At 45.2% G+C, this 20,814-nt stretch overlaps 1 protein-coding gene across 1 annotated transcript in view; it reads right to left on the minus strand.

Moving 5' to 3' along the window:
- The window catches only part of SEC23IP (SEC23 interacting protein), a 208,178-nt gene that overhangs the window by 164,169 nt on the left and 23,195 nt on the right, over positions 1–20,814 (minus strand). Inside the window, exon 2 of the mRNA XM_073684597.1 lies at positions 15,785–16,314. Within this exon, the coding sequence (XP_073540698.1) occupies positions 15,785–16,314 (530 nt within the window). The remainder of the gene's footprint in view (positions 1–15,784; positions 16,315–20,814) is intronic.

The following is a 20,814-nucleotide window of genomic DNA, read 5'->3' on the forward strand; positions in this document are numbered from 1 at the left end:
TACAGATACTCACTGTGCTGTATATAGAGCTACAGATACTCACTGTGCTGTATATAGGGCTACAGATACTCACTGTGCCTGTATATAGGGCTACAGATACTCACTGTGCCTGTATATAGGGCTACAGATACTCACTGTGCTGTATATAGGACTACAGATACTCACTGTGCTGTATATAGAGCTACAGATACTCACTGTGCTGTATATAGAGCTACAGATACTCACTGTGCTGTATATAGAGCTACAGATACTCACTGTGCTGTATATAGGGCTACAGATACTCACTGTGCTGTATATAGAGCTACAGATACTCACTGTGCTGTATATAGAGCTACAGAAACTCACTGTGCCTGTATATAGGGCTACAGATACTCACTGTGCCTGTATATAGGGCTACAGATACTCACTGTGCTGTATATAGAGCTACAGATACTCACTGTGCTGTATATAGAGCTACAGATACTCACTGTGCTGTATATAGAGCTACAGATACTCACTGTGCTGTATATAGGGCTACAGATACTCACTGTGCCTGTATATAGGGCTACAGATACTCACTGTGCCTGTATATAGGGCTACAGATACTCACTGTGCTGTATATAGGACTACAGATACTCACTGTGCTGTATATAGAGCTACAGATACTCACTGTGCTGTATATAGAGCTACAGATACTCACTGTGCTGTATATAGAGCTACAGATACTCACTGTGCTGTATATAGAGCTACAGATACTCACTGTGCCTGTATATAGGGCTACAGATACTTACTGTGCCTGTATATAGAGCTACAGATACTCACTGTGCTGTATATAGGGCTACAGATACTCACTGTGCCTGTATATAGGGCTACAGATACTCACTGTGCCTGTATATAGGGCTACAGATACTCACTGTGCCTGTATATAGGGCTACAGATACTCACTGTGCCTGTATATAGGGCTACAGATACTCACTGTGCCTGTATATAGGGCTACAGATACTCACTGTGCCTGTATATAGGGCTACAGATCCTCACTGTGCCTGTATATAGGGCTACAGATCCTCACTGTGCCTGTATATAGGGCTACAGATCCTCACTGTGCCTGTATATAGGGCTACAGATCCTCACTGTGCCTGTATATAGAGCTACAGATCCTCACTGTGCCTGTATATAGAGCTACAGATACTCACTGTGCCTGTATATAGAGCTACAGATACTCACTGTGCCTGTATATAGAGCTACAGATACTCACTGTGCCTGTATATAGAGCTACAGATACTCACTGTGCCTGTATATAGAGCTACAGATACTCACTGTGCCTGTATATAGAGCTACAGATACTCACTGTGCCTGTATATAGAGCTACAGATACTCACTGTGCTGTATATAGAGCTACAGATACTCACTGTGCCTGTATATAGAGCTACAGATACTCACTGTGCCTGTATATAGGACTACAGATACTCACTGTGCCTGTATATAGGGCTACAGATACTCACTGTGCTGTATATAGAGCTACAGATACTCACTGTGCCTGTATATAGAGCTACAGATACTCACTGTGCTGTATATAGAGCTACAGATACTCACTGTGCCTGTATATAGAGCTACAGATACTCACTGTGCCTGTATATAGGACTACAGATACTCACTGTGCCTGTATATAGGACTACAGATACTCACTGTGCTGTATATAGGGCTACAGATACTCACTGTGCCTGTATATAGAGCTACAGATACTCACTGTGCCTGTATATAGGGCTACAGATACTCACTGTGCTGTATATAGAGCTACAGATACTCACTGTGCCTGTATATAGAGCTACAGATACTCACTGTGCTGTATATAGAGCTACAGATACTCACTGTGCTGTATATAGAGCTACAGATACTCACTGTGCTGTATATAGAGCTACAGATACTCACTGTGCCTGTATATAGGGCTACAGATACTCACTGTGCTGTATATAGAGCTACAGATACTCACTGTGCCTGTATATAGAGCTACAGATACTCACTGTGCCTGTATATAGAGCTACAGATACTCACTGTGCCTGTATATAGGGCTACAGATACTCACTGTGCTGTATATAGAGCTACAGATACTCACTGTGCCTGTATATAGAGCTACAGATACTCACTGTGCCTGTATATAGAGCTACAGATACTCACTGTGCTGTATATAGAGCTACAGATACTCACTGTGCTGTATATAGAGCTACAGATACTCACTGTGCTGTATATAGGACTACAGATACTCACTGTGCTGTATATAGAGCTACAGATACTCACTGTGCCTGTATATAGGGCTACAGATACTCACTGTGCCTGTATATAGAGCTACAGATACTCACTGTGCTGTATATAGGACTACAGATACTCACTGTGCTGTATATAGAGCTACAGATACTCACTGTGCCTGTATATAGGGCTACAGATACTCACTGTGCCTGTATATAGAGCTACAGATACTCACTGTGCTGTATATAGAGCTACAGATACTCACTGTGCCTGTATATAGAGCTACAGATACTCACTGTGCCTGTATATAGAGCTACAGATACTCACTGTGCTGTATATAGGACTACAGATGCTCACTGTGCTGTATATAGAGCTACAGATACTCACTGTGCTGTATATAGGACTACAGATACTCACTGTGCCTGTATATAGGACTACAGATACTCACTGTGCTGTATATAGAGCTACAGATACTCACTGTGCCTGTATATAGGACTACAGATACTCACTGTGCTGTATATAGAGCTACAGATACTCACTGTGCTGTATATAGGACTACAGATACTCACTGTGCCTGTATATAGGACTACAGATACTCACTGTGCTGTATATAGGGCTACAGATACTCACTGTGCCTGTATATAGGACTACAGATACTCACTGTGCTGTATATAGAGCTACAGATACTCACTGTGCCTGTATATAGGGCTACAGATACTCACTGTGCCTGTATATAGAGCTACAGATACTCACTGTGCTGTATATAGAGCTACAGATACTCACTGTGCTGTATATAGGGCTACAGATACTCACTGTGCCTGTATATAGAGCTACAGATACTCACTGTGCCTGTATATAGAGCTACAGATACTCACTGTGCTGTATATAGGGCTACAGATACTCACTGTGCCTGTATATAGAGCTACAGATACTCACTGTGCTGTATATAGAGCTACAGATACTCACTGTGCCTGTATATAGAGCTACAGATACTCACTGTGCCTGTATATAGGGCTACAGATACTCACTGTGCCTGTATATAGAGCTACAGATACTCACTGTGCCTGTATATAGGGCTACAGATACTCACTGTGCCTGTATATAGAGCTACAGATACTCACTGTGCTGTATATAGAGCTACAGATACTCACTGTGCTGTATATAGGACTACAGATACTCACTGTGCTGTATATAGGACTACAGATACTCACTGTGCCTGTATATAGGGCTACAGATACTCACTGTGCTGTATATAGAGCTACAGATACTCACTGTGCCTGTATATAGAGCTACAGATACTCACTGTGCCTGTATATAGGGCTACAGATACTCACTGTGCCTGTATATAGGGCTACAGATACTCACTGTGCCTGTACAGTACAGACCAAAAGTCTGGACACACCTCCTCATTTAAAGATTTTTCTGTATTTTCTTGACTATGAAAATTGTATATTCACACTGAAGGCATCAAAACTATGAATTAACACATGTGGAATTATATACTTAACAAAAAAGTGTGAAACAACTGAAAATATGTCTTATATTCTAGGTTCTTCAAAGTAGCCACCTTTTGCTTTGATGACTGCTTTGCACACTCTTGGCATTCTCTTGATGAGCTTCAAGAGGTAGTCACCGGAAATGGTTTTCCCTTCACAGGTGTGCCCTGTCAGGTTTAATAAGTGGGATTTCTTGGCTTATAAATGGGGTTGGGACCATCAGTTGTGTTGTGCAGAAGTCTGGTGGATACACAGCTGATAGTCCTACTGAATAGACTGTTAGAATTTGTATTATGGCAAGAAAAAAGCAGCTAATTAAAGAAAAACGAGTGGCCATTGTTACTTTTAGAAATAAAGGTCAGTCAGTCCGAAAAATTGGGAAATCTTTGAAAGTGTCCTCAAGTGCAGTTGCAAAAACCATCAAGCGCTACAAAGAAACTGGCTCACATGAGGACCGCCCCAGGAAAGGAAGACCAAGAGTCACCTCTGCTTCTGAGGATAAGTTTATCCGAGTCACCAGCCTCAGAAATCGCAGGTTAACAGCAGCTCAGATTAGAGACCAGGTCAATGCCACACAGAGTTCTAGCAGCAGACACATCTCTTCAATAACTGTTAAGAGGAGACTTTGTGCAGCAGGCCTTCATGGTAAAATAGCTGCTAGGAAACCACTGCTAAGGACAGGCAACAAGCAAAAGAGACTTGTTTGGGCTAAAGAACACAAGGAATCAACATTAGACCAGTGGAAATCTGTGCTTTGGTCTGATGAGTCCAAATTTGAGATCTTTGGTTCCAACCACCGTGTCTTTGTGCGACGCAGAAAAGGTGAATGGATGGACTCTACATGCCTGGTTCCCACCGTGAAGCATGGAGGAGGTGGTGTCATGGTGTGGGGGTGCTTTGCTGGTGACTCTGTTGGGGATTTATTTAAAATTTAAGGCATACTGAACCAGCATGGCTACCACAGCATCTTGCAGCGGCATGCTATTACATCCGATTTGCGTTTAGTTGGACCATCATTTATTTTTCAACAGGACAATGACCCCAAACACCTCCAGGCTGTGTAAGGGCTATTTGACCAAGAAGGAGAGTGATGGGGGGCTACGCCAGATGACCTGGCCTCCACAGTCACCAGACCTGAACCCAATCGAGATGGTTTGGGGTGAGCTGGACCGCAGAGTGAAGGCAAAAGGGCCAACAAGTGCTAAGCATCTCTGGGAACTCCTTCAAGATTGTTGGAAGACCATTTCCGGTGACTACCTCTTGAAGCTCATCAAGAGAATGCCAAGAGTGTGCAAAGCAGTCATCAAAGCAAAAGGTGGCTACTTTGAAGAACCTAGAATATAAGACATATTTTCAGTTGTTTCACACTTTTTTGTTAAGTATATAATTCCACATGTGTTAATTCATAGTTTTGATGCCTTCAGTGTGAATATACAATTTTCATAGTCATGAAAATACAGAAAAATCTTTAAATGAGAAGGTGTGTCCAAACTTTTGGTCTGTACTGTATATAGAGCTACAGATACTCACTGTGCCTGTATATAGGACTACAGATACTCACTGTGCCTGTATATAGGGCTACAGATACTCACTGTGCTGTATATAGAGCTACAGATACTCACTGTGCCTGTATATAGGGCTACAGATACTCACTGTGCCTGTATATAGGGCTACAGATACTCACTGTGCCTGTATATAGGGCTACAGATACTCACTGTGCCTGTATATAGGGCTACAGATACTCACTGTGCCTGTATATAGGGCTACAGATACTCACTGTGCTGTATATAGAGCTACAGATACTCACTGTGCCTGTATATAGGACTACAGATACTCACTGTGCCTGTATATAGGGCTACAGATACTCACTGTGCCTGTATATAGGGCTACAGATACTCACTGTGCCTGTATATAGAGCTACAGATACTCACTGTGCTGTATATAGAGCTACAGATACTCACTGTGCTGTATATAGAGCTACAGATACTCACTGTGCTGTATATAGAGCTACAGATACTCACTGTGCTGTATATAGAGCTACAGATACTCACTGTGCTGTATATAGAGCTACAGATACTCACTGTGCTGTATATAGAGCTACAGATACTCACTGTGCCTGTATATAGGGCTACAGATACTCACTGTGCCTGTATATAGGGCTACAGATACTCACTGTGCCTGTATATAGAGCTACAGATACTCACTGTGCTGTATATAGAGCTACAGATACTCACTGTGCCTGTATATAGAGCTACAGATACTCACTGTGCCTGTATATAGGGCTACAGATACTCACTGTGCTGTATATAGGGTTACAGATACTCACTGTGCCTGTATATAGAGCTACAGATACTCACTGTGCTGTATATAGAGCTACAGATACTCACTGTGCCTGTATATAGAGCTACAGATACTCACTGTGCTGTATATAGGGCTACAGATACTCACTGTGCTGTATATAGGGCTACAGATACTCACTGTGCTGTATATAGAGCTACAGATACTCACTGTGCCTGTATATAGAGCTACAGATACTCACTGTGCTGTATATAGGACTACAGATACTCACTGTGCTGTATATAGAGCTACAGATACTCACTGTGCTGTATATAGAGCTACAGATACTCACTGTGCTGTATATAGGGCTACAGATACTCACTGTGCCTGTATATAGAGCTACAGATACTCACTGTGCTGTATATAGGACTACAGATACTCACTGTGCCTGTATATAGGGCTACAGATACTCACTGTGCTGTATATAGGGCTACAGATACTCACTGTGCCTGTATATAGAGCTACAGATACTCACTGTGCTGTATATAGAGCTACAGACACTCACTGTGCCTGTATATAGAGCTACAGACACTCACTGTGCCTGTATATAGGACTACAGATACTCACTGTGCTGTATATAGAGCTACAGATACTCACTGTGCTGTATATAGAGCTACAGATACTCACTGTGCCTGTATATAGGACTACAGATACTCACTGTGCCTGTATATAGGGCTACAGATACTCACTGTGCCTGTATATAGGGCTACAGATACTCACTGTGCCTGTATATAGAGCTACAGATACTCACTGTGCTGTATATAGAGCTACAGATACTCACTGTGCTGTATATAGAGCTACAGATACTCACTGTGCTGTATATAGAGCTACAGATACTCACTGTGCCTGTATATAGAGCTACAGATACTCACTGTGCCTGTATATAGAGCTACAGATACTCACTGTGCTGTATATAGAGCTACAGATACTCACTGTGCTGTATATAGAGCTACAGATACTCACTGTGCTGTATATAGAGCTACAGATACTCACTGTGCTGTATATAGAGCTACAGATACTCACTGTGCTGTATATAGAGCTACAGATACTCACTGTGCCTGTATATAGGACTACAGATACTCACTGTGCTGTATATAGAGCTACAGATACTCACTGTGCCTGTATATAGAGCTACAGATACTCACTGTGCCTGTATATAGAGCTACAGATACTCACTGTGCCTGTATATAGGACTACAGATACTCACTGTGCCTGTATATAGAGCTACAGATACTCACTGTGCCTGTATATAGAGCTACAGATACTCACTGTGCCTGTATATAGGGCTACAGATACTCACTGTGCCTGTATATAGAGCTACAGATACTCACTGTGCCTGTATATAGAGCTACAGATACTCACTGTGCCTGTATATAGAGCTACAGATACTCACTGTGCCTGTATATAGAGCTACAGATACTCACTGTGCCTGTATATAGAGCTACAGATACTCACTGTGCCTGTATATAGAGCTACAGATACTCACTGTGCCTGTATATAGAGCTACAGATACTCACTGTGCCTGTATATAGAGCTACAGATACTCACTGTGCCTGTATATAGGACTACAGATACTCACTGTGCCTGTATATAGGGCTACAGATACTCACTGTGCCTGTATATAGAGCTACAGATACTCACTGTGCTGTATATAGAGCTACAGATACTCACTGTGCCTGTATATAGAGCTACAGATACTCACTGTGCCTGTATATAGAGCTACAGATACTCACTGTGCTGTATATAGAGCTACAGATACTCACTGTGCCTGTATATAGAGCTACAGACACTCACTGTGCCTGTATATAGGACTACAGATACTCACTGTGCTGTATATAGAGCTACAGATACTCACTGTGCCTGTATATAGGACTACAGATACTCACTGTGCTGTATATAGAGCTACAGATACTCACTGTGCCTGTATATAGAGCTACAGATACTCACTGTGCCTGTATATAGGACTACAGATACTCACTGTGCTGTATATAGAGCTACAGATACTCACTGTGCTGTATATAGAGCTACAGATACTCACTGTGCCTGTATATAGGGCTACAGATACTCACTGTGCCTGTATATAGAGCTACAGATACTCACTGTGCTGTATATAGAGCTACAGATACTCACTGTGCCTGTATATAGAGCTACAGATACTCACTGTGCCTGTATATAGAGCTACAGATACTCACTGTGCTGTATATAGAGCTACAGATACTCACTGTGCCTGTATATAGAGCTACAGATACTCACTGTGCTGTATATAGAGCTACAGATACTCACTGTGCCTGTATATAGGACTACAGACACTCACTGTGCTGTATATAGAGCTACAGATACTCACTGTGCCTGTATATAGGACTACAGATACTCACTGTGCTGTATATAGAGCTACAGATACTCACTGTGCCTGTATATAGAGCTACAGATACTCACTGTGCCTGTATATAGAGCTACAGATACTCACTGTGCCTGTATATAGAGCTACAGATACTCACTGTGCCTGTATATAGGGCTACAGATACTCACTGTGCTTGTATATAGAGCTACAGACACTCACTGTGCCTGTATATAGGGCTACAGATTCTCACTGTGCCTGTATATAGGACTACAGATACTCACTGTGCTGTATATAGAGCTACAGATACTCACTGTGCCTGTATATAGGGCTACAGATACGCACTGTGCCTGTATATAGAGCTACAGATACTCACTGTGCCTGTATATAGAGCTACAGATACTCACTGTGCCTGTATATAGGGCTACAGATACTCACTGTGCTGTATATAGGACTACAGACACTCACTGTGCTGTATATAGAGCTACAGATACTCACTGTGCCTGTATATAGGACTACAGATACTCACTGTGCCTGTATATAGGACTACAGATACTCACTGTGCCTGTATATAGAGCTACAGATACTCACTGTGCTGTATATAGGGCTACAGATACTCACTGTGCCTGTATATAGGACTACAGATACTCACTGTGCCTGTATATAGAGCTACAGATACTCACTGTGCTGTATATAGAGCTACAGATACTCACTGTGCCTGTATATAGAGCTACAGATACTCACTGTGCTGTATATAGGGCTACAGATACTCACTGTGCTGTATATAGGGCTACAGATACTCACTGTGCCTGTATATAGAGCTACAGATACTCACTGTGCTGTATATAGGGCTACAGATACTCACTGTGCTGTATATAGGGCTACAGATACTCACTGTGCCTGTATATAGAGCTACAGATACTCACTGTGCCTGTATATAGAGCTACAGATACTCACTGTGCCTGTATATAGAGCTACAGATACTCACTGTGCCTGTATATAGGGCTACAGATTCTCACTGTGCCTGTATATAGGACTACAGATACTCACTGTGCTGTATATAGAGCTACAGATACTCACTGTGCCTGTATATAGGGCTACAGATACTCACTGTGCCTGTATATAGAGCTACAGATACTCACTGTGCCTGTATATAGGACTACAGACACTCACTGTGCTGTATATAGAGCTACAGATACTCACTGTGCCTGTATATAGGACTACAGATACTCACTGTGCCTGTATATAGGACTACAGATACTCACTGTGCCTGTATATAGGGCTACAGATACGCACTGTGCCTGTATATAGAGCTACAGATACTCACTGTGCCTGTATATAGGACTACAGACACTCACTGTGCTGTATATAGAGCTACAGATACTCACTGTGCCTGTATATAGGACTACAGATACTCACTGTGCCTGTATATAGGGCTACAGATACTCACTGTGCCTGTATATAGGGCTACAGATACTCACTGTGCCTGTATATAGGGCTACAGATACTCACTGTGCCTGTATATAGGGCTACAGATACTCACTGTGCTGTATATAGAGCTACAGATACGCACTGTGCTGTATATAGAGCTACAGATACGCACTGTGCTGTATATAGAGCTACAGATACGCACTGTGCCTGTATATAGAGCTACAGATACTCACTGTGCTGTATATAGAGCTACAGATACTCACTGTGCTGTATATAGAGCTACAGATACTCACTGTGCTGTATATAGAGCTACAGATACTCACTGTGCCTGTATATAGGACTACAGATACTCACTGTGCCTGTATATAGAGCTACAGATACTCACTGTGCTGTATATAGAGCTACAGATACTCACTGTGCTGTATATAGAGCTACAGATACTCACTGTGCTGTATATAGAGCTACAGATACTCACTGTGCTGTATATAGGGCTACAGATACTCACTGTGCCTGTATATAGAGCTACAGATACTCACTGTGCTGTATATAGAGCTACAGATACGCACTGTGCTGTATATAGAGCTACAGATACTCACTGTGCTGTATATAGAGCTACAGATACTCACTGTGCTGTATATAGGGCTACAGATACTCACTGTGCCTGTATATAGAGCTACAGATACTCACTGTGCTGTATATAGGACTACAGATACTCACTGTGCCTGTATATAGGGCTACAGATACTCACTGTGCTGTTTGGTGACATGGTGTGTACCACACTCAACATGGACCAGAGGAAGGAAAGGAAAGAGTTGTCTCAGGAGATTAGAAAGAAAATTATTGATGTTCCTGTGACTACAGTTGCACATATTATTCTGAAATGTAAGATCCATGGGACTGTAGCCAACCTCCCTGGACGTGGCGGCAGGAGAAAAATTGATGACAAATCAAAGAGATGGATAAAACAAGTGGTAACAAAAGAGCACAGGATAACTTCTAAAGAGATTAAAGATGAACTTCAAGCTCAAGGAACATCAGTGTCAGATCGCACCATCCGTCGTTGTTTGATCCAAAGTGGACTTCATGGGAGACGACCAAGGAGAACACCATTGTTGAGAAAAAAATCATAAAAAAGCCAGACTGGAATTTGCCAAACTACATGTTGACAAGCTACAAAGCTTCTGGGAGTATGTCCTATGGACAGATGAGACAAAAATGGAAGTTTTTGGCAAGGCACATCAGCTCTATGTTCACAGACGGAAAAATGAAGCATATCAAGAAAAGAACACTGTCCCAACTGTGAAACATGGTGGAGGCTCTGTTATGTTCTGGGGCTGCTTTGCTGCCTCTGGCACAGGGTGTCTTGAATCTGTGCAGGGTACAATGAAATCTCAAGACTATCAAGGGATTCTAGAGAGAAATGTGCTGCCCAGTGTCAGAAAGCTTGGTCTCAGTCGCAGGTCATGGGTCTTGCAATAGGATAATGACCCAAAACACAGCTAAAAACACCCAAGAATGGCTAAGAGGAAAACACTGGACTATTCTGAAGGGGCTTCGATGAGCCCGGACCTAAATCCTATTGAGCATCTTTAGAAAGAGCTGAAACAGTCTGGAAAAGGCAACCTTCAACCACGAGACAACTGGAGCAGTTTACTCATCAGGAGTCTCCAAAATACCTGTAGAGAGGTGCAGAAGTCTCATTGACAGTTACAGGAATCGTCTGATTGCAGTAATTGCCTCAAAAGGTTCAACAAAATATTAAGTTAACCCATTACTTGCCAAATTAGCAATTGTCATTTTTGTTTTTTTTGGACCTAATTAGAAAATCTTAGTTGCTAGAAGCAAAAAATTAGGCGTCCCAAAAAAAGGACATTGGTAGATAAGGGGTTAAGAGGAACCATCATCTCTGTCCGGGCTGATTTCATGTGGAAGCAGAGAAGCAACGTCTGACCTTCATCTCTTCATCTTCATAGGTTTTTAGTTTATTATTACTTCTGTCAGATTCAGGTCATTTCTGTGACCAGTGTGGGGTTTTCTTTCATTAAACGAGGGGCACCAACAATTTTGACCCGGTGTGTATACACAATGGAGGGGAGTTTATAAATAAAGGCTTCGCGAGAACTGGAGCAACATCATGTGACTAGAGACCATATTAGTTTGTGCTACTATAGGGACGAATCGTTCTATATAATATCAAAAAAGAGGGTGACCCGAAGGTCAGAAATGAACGCTGTTAGGGCTTCAATGGGTGAAAAACTTGCATCATTTTATTGATAACAGGTTGGATAAAGTGCTTCAGACAAATAGATAAAAATCACCAAAGGTGCTCTCAACGGCACGTACCGGACTCATTTTTTAATTTCAAGAACCATAACAGATATATATGATACATGATGTATAATATGATAAATCACGTGCTATCCAAAATTATCAGATAACTGTCTCATTAATCTAGGCACATTGCATTGTCCACCTACATCAGTGGTACTACATTACATATATTATTTTGTTCATTTGTAGTCCAAGACCGCCAAACATTGCACCTCCCCCATAGAAACACCTAAGTGCTTACAGGTGGCAAGGTGCTGGACCCATATGTTAAATTGGTCAGAGTACATGAACATTGTACAGTAGATATAGAATTTAGTATAAGTTATAATAATCATGAACTAGCGGAAGGCTTAGCCGAAACGCGCGTCGGGGGAGGTGCACCGTGTGGCCGGTATTTCTGGACTTGAGAGACTGAGGTAATATGTATATGTAGCACCCCGAGGGCTCGGCTGCTACAGGGGTATTGCACCTCAAACCAGAGGTGTGATATTCCACTCCCGGGTAAGGATGGAGTGTGGACCAGGGCTCGGTAGCTGCATGCACCACACACACCCCATTTCCGAGGGACAGCTCAACGGTGCTCCCACTAGACAGAAGTGCAGGCACGACCGACCATGTCCCTGCCTGGAGTGGGGAGGGGAAAGTACACCCAGTGCTGTAGGGGCAGATAGGGGTGGGTCTCTGGGCATAGGTAGGAGCCCATTGGTTGCTAGTCACCTGGGCTCAGGTGTGAGAAGGTGGTATATAAGGTGGGCACCATCTTAGATCGGTGTGCAGTCTGAGGAAAAGTGACAGGGAGCAGAGCTGCTCCAGGGGCTCTGCTCCACGGGTAGGCCTTGTCAGGAGGCCGGAGCCTGAGAGAGAGAGAGAGAAGGAACAGAAAAGAAAGTAAGAAAGGAAACAAGGAACAGGAACACAGAGAAAGGCCCAGAGACACGAAGGCAGAAGGAACCCCATATGCCCAGGAGATACAGGGTGAAGGGTTGGCAGAACAGGGTACCGGAACCCAAATTGGTGGAGGCAACAGATTCCTCAGCCAAAGACCGGAGGTTGTGACCACATCTTGGTGCGACCCCTCACTACACCTACCAGGAAAGCATACCGCATAGGGTCAGGGAAACCGGAGATAGGTTTCGCCAACAGAAGGCCCGAGGAAGCTGGACAAAGGTGGGTCACTGGTGGGGACGGCCAGAGAAAGGAAAGGAAGGGAGCCCTGTGCCACGCTCTGGAATTGCCTGGGAGTTGGTCGAGTCCCTTGCCTGGTGGACGCAGCACGGCTTGGGCAGTCATCGCCTGCAGGATTGACACGAATAACAACTGTGAGTAAAGCATTGGAAACTGCAACCGCATGTCTCTGTGTTTCATCGCCGCACCAGCACCATTAGTACTGGGACGCTCACACCATCACTCCCACCATCTTCCACATTAGCTGCCCTGAGGCCATACTTCTCCCGTGGGGAGTTATCCCATACTTGGCTGCGCATACAACATCAGCCTCAGCGGTCTGCAGCGCAGCGGCGGTCCCCACTGACCGCAATCCACGGGTGGCGCAGTCGGACATTTGCTATTACATTAAGACTGCCTCTGGTTTGACCGCCCTGGGCACGGACCGGGTCACCGCCACGGAGGACTACAACCCCCAGCGATCCGGCTCCGGGTATCCCCTGCTCAGCACAGGCACAGGGGGCGCGTCATATACAGTGGTCATACCATTGTGGTCATATGTTATATTGTTGGTAAATTGATGATATGTGGGTACATAGTTCATGATTATTATAACTTCTACTAAATTCTATATCTACTGTACAATGTTCATGTACTCTGACCAATTTAACATATGGGTCCAGCACCTTGCCACCTGTAAGCACTTAGGTGTTTCTATGGGGGAGGTGCACTGTATGGCGGTCTTGGACTACAAATGAACAAAATAATATGTAATGTAGTACCACTGATGTAGGTGGACAATGCAATGTGCCTAGATTAATGAGACAGTTATCTGATAATTTTGGATAGCACGTGATTTATCATATTATACATCATGTATCATATATATCTGTTATGGTTCTTGAAATTAAAAAATGAGTCCGGTACGTGCCGTTGAGAGCACCTTTGGTGATTTTTATCTATTTGTCTGAAGCACTTTATCCAACCTGTTATCAATAAAATGATGCAAGTTTTTCACCCATTGAAGCCCTAACAGCGTTCATTTCTGACCTTCGGGTCACCCTCTTTTTTTTTTTTTTTTTTTTTTTTTTTACAATGGAGGGGAGGAAGGCGAGGAGCCGGTGGTTATACACCAGGAAGGTGGAGGGAGAGGAGCCGGTGGTTATACACCAGGAAGGTGGAGGGAGAGGAGCCGGTGGTTATACACCAGGAAGGTGGAGGGAGAGGAGCCGGTGGTTATACACCAGGAAGGTGGAGGGAGAGGAGCCGGTGGTTATACACCAGGAAGGTGGAGGGAGAGGAGCCGGTGGTTATACACCAGGAAGGTGGAGGGAGAGGAGCCGGTGGTTATACACCAGAGAGGAGGTAAAGAGCTGGAGGCTATACCCTGCAGGGCTGTGGAGTCGGTAAGCCAAACCGACTCCACCACTCCCTCATACACGGCTCAGGTTTAAGTGATAAATTTACTGCAGCACAGATTAATCTCAGCTAAAAGTCCAGACCCTGAGATCAGGAATAGGACGTTTCCTAATTTCCTCAAATTCTTATGAAAAACATTCCCCACGAACTGCATTGAACAACTGCACCCAATGTATTATATATTTTAGGAGTCGGTCCATTTTATACCGACTCCACAGCCCTGAAACCCTGGGGGGGGGGGCAAGGGACCAGAGGTAATACACTGAGGAGGGGGACGAGGGAGGGTGGCTGGAGGTTATACACCAGGGATTGGGGGGGCGAGGAGCCGGATGTTATACACCACGGAGGGGAGGAGGGCGAAGGGCCAAAGGTTATACACCGGGAAGGTGGAGGAGGAGGAGGAGCAGGAGGTTGTACAGCAGGGAGGGGAGGAGGGCAAAAAGCTGGGAGGTTATACACCGGGGGTTGGGCAAGGGTCAGGAGGTTATACACCAGGGATGGGGGTGGAGGGCAAGGACCCAGAGGTTTTACACCGAGAAGGGGAAGAGGGTGAGGGGCCAGAGGTTATACACCAGGGAGGGGCGGAGGTCGAGGAGCTGGTGGTTAAAGGTTGGGAAGATGGCCGGTGGTTATACACCAAGGGAGAGGAGGGCAAAGGGCCAGAGGTTATACACTGCGGGGGTGGGTTGGGCAGAGGGCGAGGAGCCAGAGGTTATACACCGAGGGCCAATGGGATTGAATGAAAATATGAAATTCAAAGATTAAGACGTGAGGAACAATACTTTTCTCTATATAATTTAAATCGTGGACACACACATATATATATATACATATATATATATATATATATACATATACATATACATATATATATATATATATATATACATATATATATACATATACATATACATATACATATACATATACATATATATATATATATATATATATATATATATATATATATACATACATACATACATACATACATACATACATATACACACACACACACACATATAGTACCAGACCTTTAACTTACAGGGGGCAGGGGAGCCGAAGAACTTGGGTGCAGTGGAGGTCCCAGTGCCCCCTGGCTGTTGACGCCTACGGGTGCATCCTGCTGCAGCTGTGGAGGAGTTAGGTAGGGATTTGCCCGGCTGCTCTGTATGTTATGACGGTAAGGGTTATAACCAGCCTGAGAGATGACCGGGGGAGGAGTAGAGTACATGCTTGGTGGAGGACACATCTGTGTGTCTGGAGAGAAAACCCCAGAGGCGTCACTGGAAACCTCTGGAGGAATACTGGGAAAAGGAGATGAAGTCCTGATAGCCATAAAGTTTTGTCCATTCTGAACTCCAGACGGCACAGACATTGGAGGTTTCGGAAAGGCAACAGAGCCGGTCACTTGAGGTGCAGTGGTGGCCGGGATCTGCCCTATGCTGGCAAATGGGTCACTGCTGCTGGTGAGGCTTGAGGCCTGCGAGAAGTAGCTGAAGGTCTGTGGAGTGTTAGTAGTGCTGGCAGTCTGCCCCAGAAAGCTGTCCTCCTCCCCGACCTCCACAGAGCCATCTGCAGAAGAGAAAAGCCACAGATCACTGCCTGCTAATAAACCGCACACACCACTACATCGCCATACACAGCCCCGCATCATACACCACCCCCCTACAGCACCACACACCAAGCTCCCACCCACACCCCAACCCTCCACCGGCCACTTACACACACACACACACCCAACCCTCCACCCCCTACAGCGGCCACACACACCCCAACCCTCCACCCCCCCTACACCGGCCACACACACACACCCAACCCTCCACCCCCTACAGCGGCCACACACACCCAACCCTCCACCCCCTACAGCGGCCACACACACACACCCAACCCTCCACCCCCTACAGCGGCCACACACACACACACAGACCCCAATCCTCCACCCCCCCTACACCGGCCACACATACACACCCCAACCCTCCACCCCCCCTACACCGGCCACACACACACACACACCCCAACCCTCCACCCCCCCTACACCGGCCACACACACACACACACACACACACACACACACCCCAACCCTCCACCCCCCCTACACCGGCCACACACACACACACACACACACACACCCCAACCCTCCACCCCCCCTACACCGGCCACACACACACACACACACCCACCCCAACCCTCCACCCCCCCTACACCGGCCACACACACCCCAACCCTCCACCCCCCCTACACCGGCCACCCCCCCCCCCCCCAACCGGCCACACACACACACACACACCCCCCCCTACCCTCCACCCCCCCCCCTACACCGGCCACACATACACACAGACACACACACACACACACCCTACAGCGGCCACACCCCACTCCCCCCACAGCACCATACACAACCCCTACCTACGTTATAGACACACATATAGGAGAATCATAGAATGGGAAGGAACCTCCAGGATCATCGTATCCAACCTCCGGCTCAATGCAGGACTCACTAAACCATCTCAGACAGATATCTGTCCAGCCTCTGTTTGAAGACGTCCATTGAAGGAGAACTCACCACCTCTAGTGGCCGCCTGTTCCACTCAATGATCTCCTCACTATCATACAGTGTCTTCTAATATCTAATCTGTGTCTCCTCCCATTTAGTTTCATCCCATTGCTTCTAGTCTTTCCTTGTGCAAATGAGAATAAAGATGATCCTTCTACAATGTGACAGCCCTTGAGATATTTGTAGACAGCTATTAAGTCTCCTCTCAGTCTTCTCTTTTCCAAGCTAAACATCCCCAGATCCTGCAACCGTTCCTCATAGTACATGGTTTGCAGACCGGTCACCATTCTGGTCGCTCTTCTCTGAACTTGCTCTAGTTTTTCAATGTCTTTTCTAAAATGTGGTGACTAGAACTGGGCACAGTATCCAGATGAGGTCTGACCAAGGAGGAGTAGAGGGGGATAATTACTTCACGTGATCTAGACTCTATGCTTCTCCTAATACCTCCCAGAACTGGACACAGTATCCAGATGAGGTCTGACCAAGGAAGAGTAGAGGGGGATAATTACTTCACGTGATCTAGACTGTATGCTTCTCCTAATACCTCCCAGAACTGGCCACAGTATCCAGATGAGGTCTGACCAAGGAGGAGTAGAGGGGATAATTACTTCACATGATCTAGACTGTATGCTTCTCCTAATACCTCCCAGAACTGGACACAGTATCCAGATGAGGTCTGACCAAGGAAGAGTAGAGGGGGATAATTACTTCACGTGATCTAGACTGTATGCTTCTCCTAATACCTCCCAGAACTGGACACAGTATCCAGATGAGGTCTGACCAAGGAGGAGTAGAGGGGATAATTACTTCACGTGATCTAGACTCTATGCTTCTCCTAATACCTCCCAGAACTGGACACAGTATCCAGATGAGGTCTGAACAAGGAGGAGTAGAGGGGGATAATTACTTCACGTGATCTAGACTCTATGCTTCTCCTAATACCTCCCAGAACTGGACACAGTATCCAGATGAGGTCTGACCAAGGAGGAGTAGAGGAGATAATTACTTCACGTGATCTAGACTCTGTGCTTCTCCTAATACCTCCCAGAACTGGACACAGTATCCAGATGAGGTCTGACCAAGGAGGAGTAGAGGGGGATAATTACTTCACGTGATCTAGACTCTGGGCTTCTCCTAATACCTCCCAGAACTACACACAGTATCCAGATGAGGTCTGACCAAGGAGGAGTAGAGGGGATAATTACTTCACGTGATCTAGACTCTATGCTTCTCCTAATACCTCCCAGAACTGGACACAGTATCCAGATGAGGTCTGACCAAGGAGGAGTAGAGGAGATAATTACTTCACGTGATCTAGACTCTGTGCTTCTCCTAATACCTCCCAGAACTGGACACAGTATCCAGATGAGATCTGACCAAGGAGGAGTAGAGGGGATAATGACTTCACGTGATCTAGACTGTATGCTTCTCCTAATACCTCCCAGAACTGGACACAGTATCCAGATGAGGTCTGACCAAGGAGGAGTAGAGGGGATAATTACTTCACGTGATCTAGACTCTGGGCTTCTCCTAATACCTCCCAGAACTGGACACAGTATCCAGATGAGGTCTGACCAAGGAGGAGTAGAGGGGGATAATTACTTCACGTGATCTAGACTCTATGCTTCTCCTAATACCTCCCAGAACTGGACACAGTATCCAGATGAGGTCTGACCAAGGAGGAGTAGAGGAGATAATTACTTCACGTGATCTAGACTCTGTGCTTCTCCTAATACCTCCCAGAACTGGACACAGTATCCAGATGAGATCTGACCAAGGAGGAGTAGAGGGGATAATGACTTCACGTGATCTAGACTGTATGCTTCTCCTAATACCTCCCAGAACTGGACACAGTATCCAGATGAGGTCTGACCAAGGAGGAGTAGAGGGGATAATTACTTCACGTGATCTAGACTCTGGGCTTCTCCTAATACCTCCCAGAACTGGACACAGTATCCAGATGAGGTCTGACCAAGGAGGAGTAGAGGGGATAATTACTTCACGTGATCTAGACTCTATGCTTCTCCTAATACCTCCCAGAACTGGACACAGTATCCAGATGAGGTGTGACCAAGGAGGAGTAGAAGGGATAATTACTTCACGTGATCTAGAATGTATGCTTCTCCTAACACCTCCCAGAACTGGACACAGTATCCAGATGAGGTCTGACCAAGGAGGAGTAGAGGGGATAATTACTTCACGTGATCTAGACTCTGTGCTTCTCCTAATACCTCCCAGAACTACACACAGTATCCAGATGAGGTCTGACCAAGGAGGAGTAGAGGGGATAATTACTTCACGTGATCTAGACTCTATGGTTCTCCTAATACCTCCCAGAACTGGACACAGTATCCAGATGAGGTCTGACCAAGGAGGAGTAGAGGGGGATAATTACTTCACGTGATCTAGACTCTATGCTTCTCCTAATACCTCCCAGAACTGGACACAGTATCCAGATGAGGTCTGACCAAGGAGGAGTAGAGGAGATAATTACTTCACGTGATCTAGACTCTGTGCTTCTCCTAATACCTCCCAGAACTGGACACAGTATCCAGATGAGGTCTGACCAAGGAGGAGTAGAGGGGGATAATTACTTCACGTGATCTAGACTCTGGGCTTCTCCTAATACCTCCCAGAACTGGACACAGTATCCAGATGAGATCTGACCAAGGAGGAGTAGAGGGGATAATTACTTCACGTGATCTAGACTGTATGCTTCTCCTAATACCTCCCAGAACTGGACACAGTATCCAGATGAGGTCTGACCAAGGAGGAGTAGAGGGGATAATTACTTCACGTGATCTAGACTCTGGGCTTCTCCTAATACCTCCCAGAACTGGACACAGTATCCAGATGAGGTCTGACCAAGGAGGAGTAGAGGGGATAATTACTTCACGTGATCTAGACTCTATGCTTCTCCTAATACCTCCCAGAACTGGACACAGTATCCAGATGAGGTGTGACCAAGGAGGAGTAGAAGGGATAATTACTTCACGTGATCTAGAATGTATGCTTCTCCTAACACCTCCCAGAACTGGACACAGTATCCAGATGAGGTCTGACCAAGGAGGAGTAGAGGGGATAATTACTTCACGTGATCTAGACTCTGTGCTTCTCCTAATACCTCCCAGAACTACACACAGTATCCAGATGAGGTCTGACCAAGGAGGAGTAGAGGGGATAATTACTTCACGTGATCTAGACTCTATGGTTCTCCTAATACCTCCCAGAACTGGACACAGTATCCAGATGAGGTCTGACCAAGGAGGAGTAGAGGGGGATAATTACTTCACGTGATCTAGACTCTATGCTTCTCCTAATACCTCCCAGAACTGGACACAGTATCCAGATGAGGTCTGACCAAGGAGGAGTAGAAGGGATAATTACTTCACGTGATCTAGACTCTATGCTTCTCCTAATACCTCCCAGAACTGGACACAGTATCCAGATGAGGTCTGACCAAGGAGGAGTAGAGGGGGATAATTACTTCACGTGATCTAGACTCTATGCTTCTCCTA

The sequence above is a fragment of the Phyllobates terribilis genome, unplaced genomic scaffold (genome assembly GCF_046119375.1).
Source record: "Phyllobates terribilis strain yellow unplaced genomic scaffold, ASM4611937v1 Scaffold_5__5_contigs__length_657084704, whole genome shotgun sequence".
Taxonomy (NCBI): Eukaryota; Metazoa; Chordata; class Amphibia; order Anura; family Dendrobatidae; genus Phyllobates; species Phyllobates terribilis.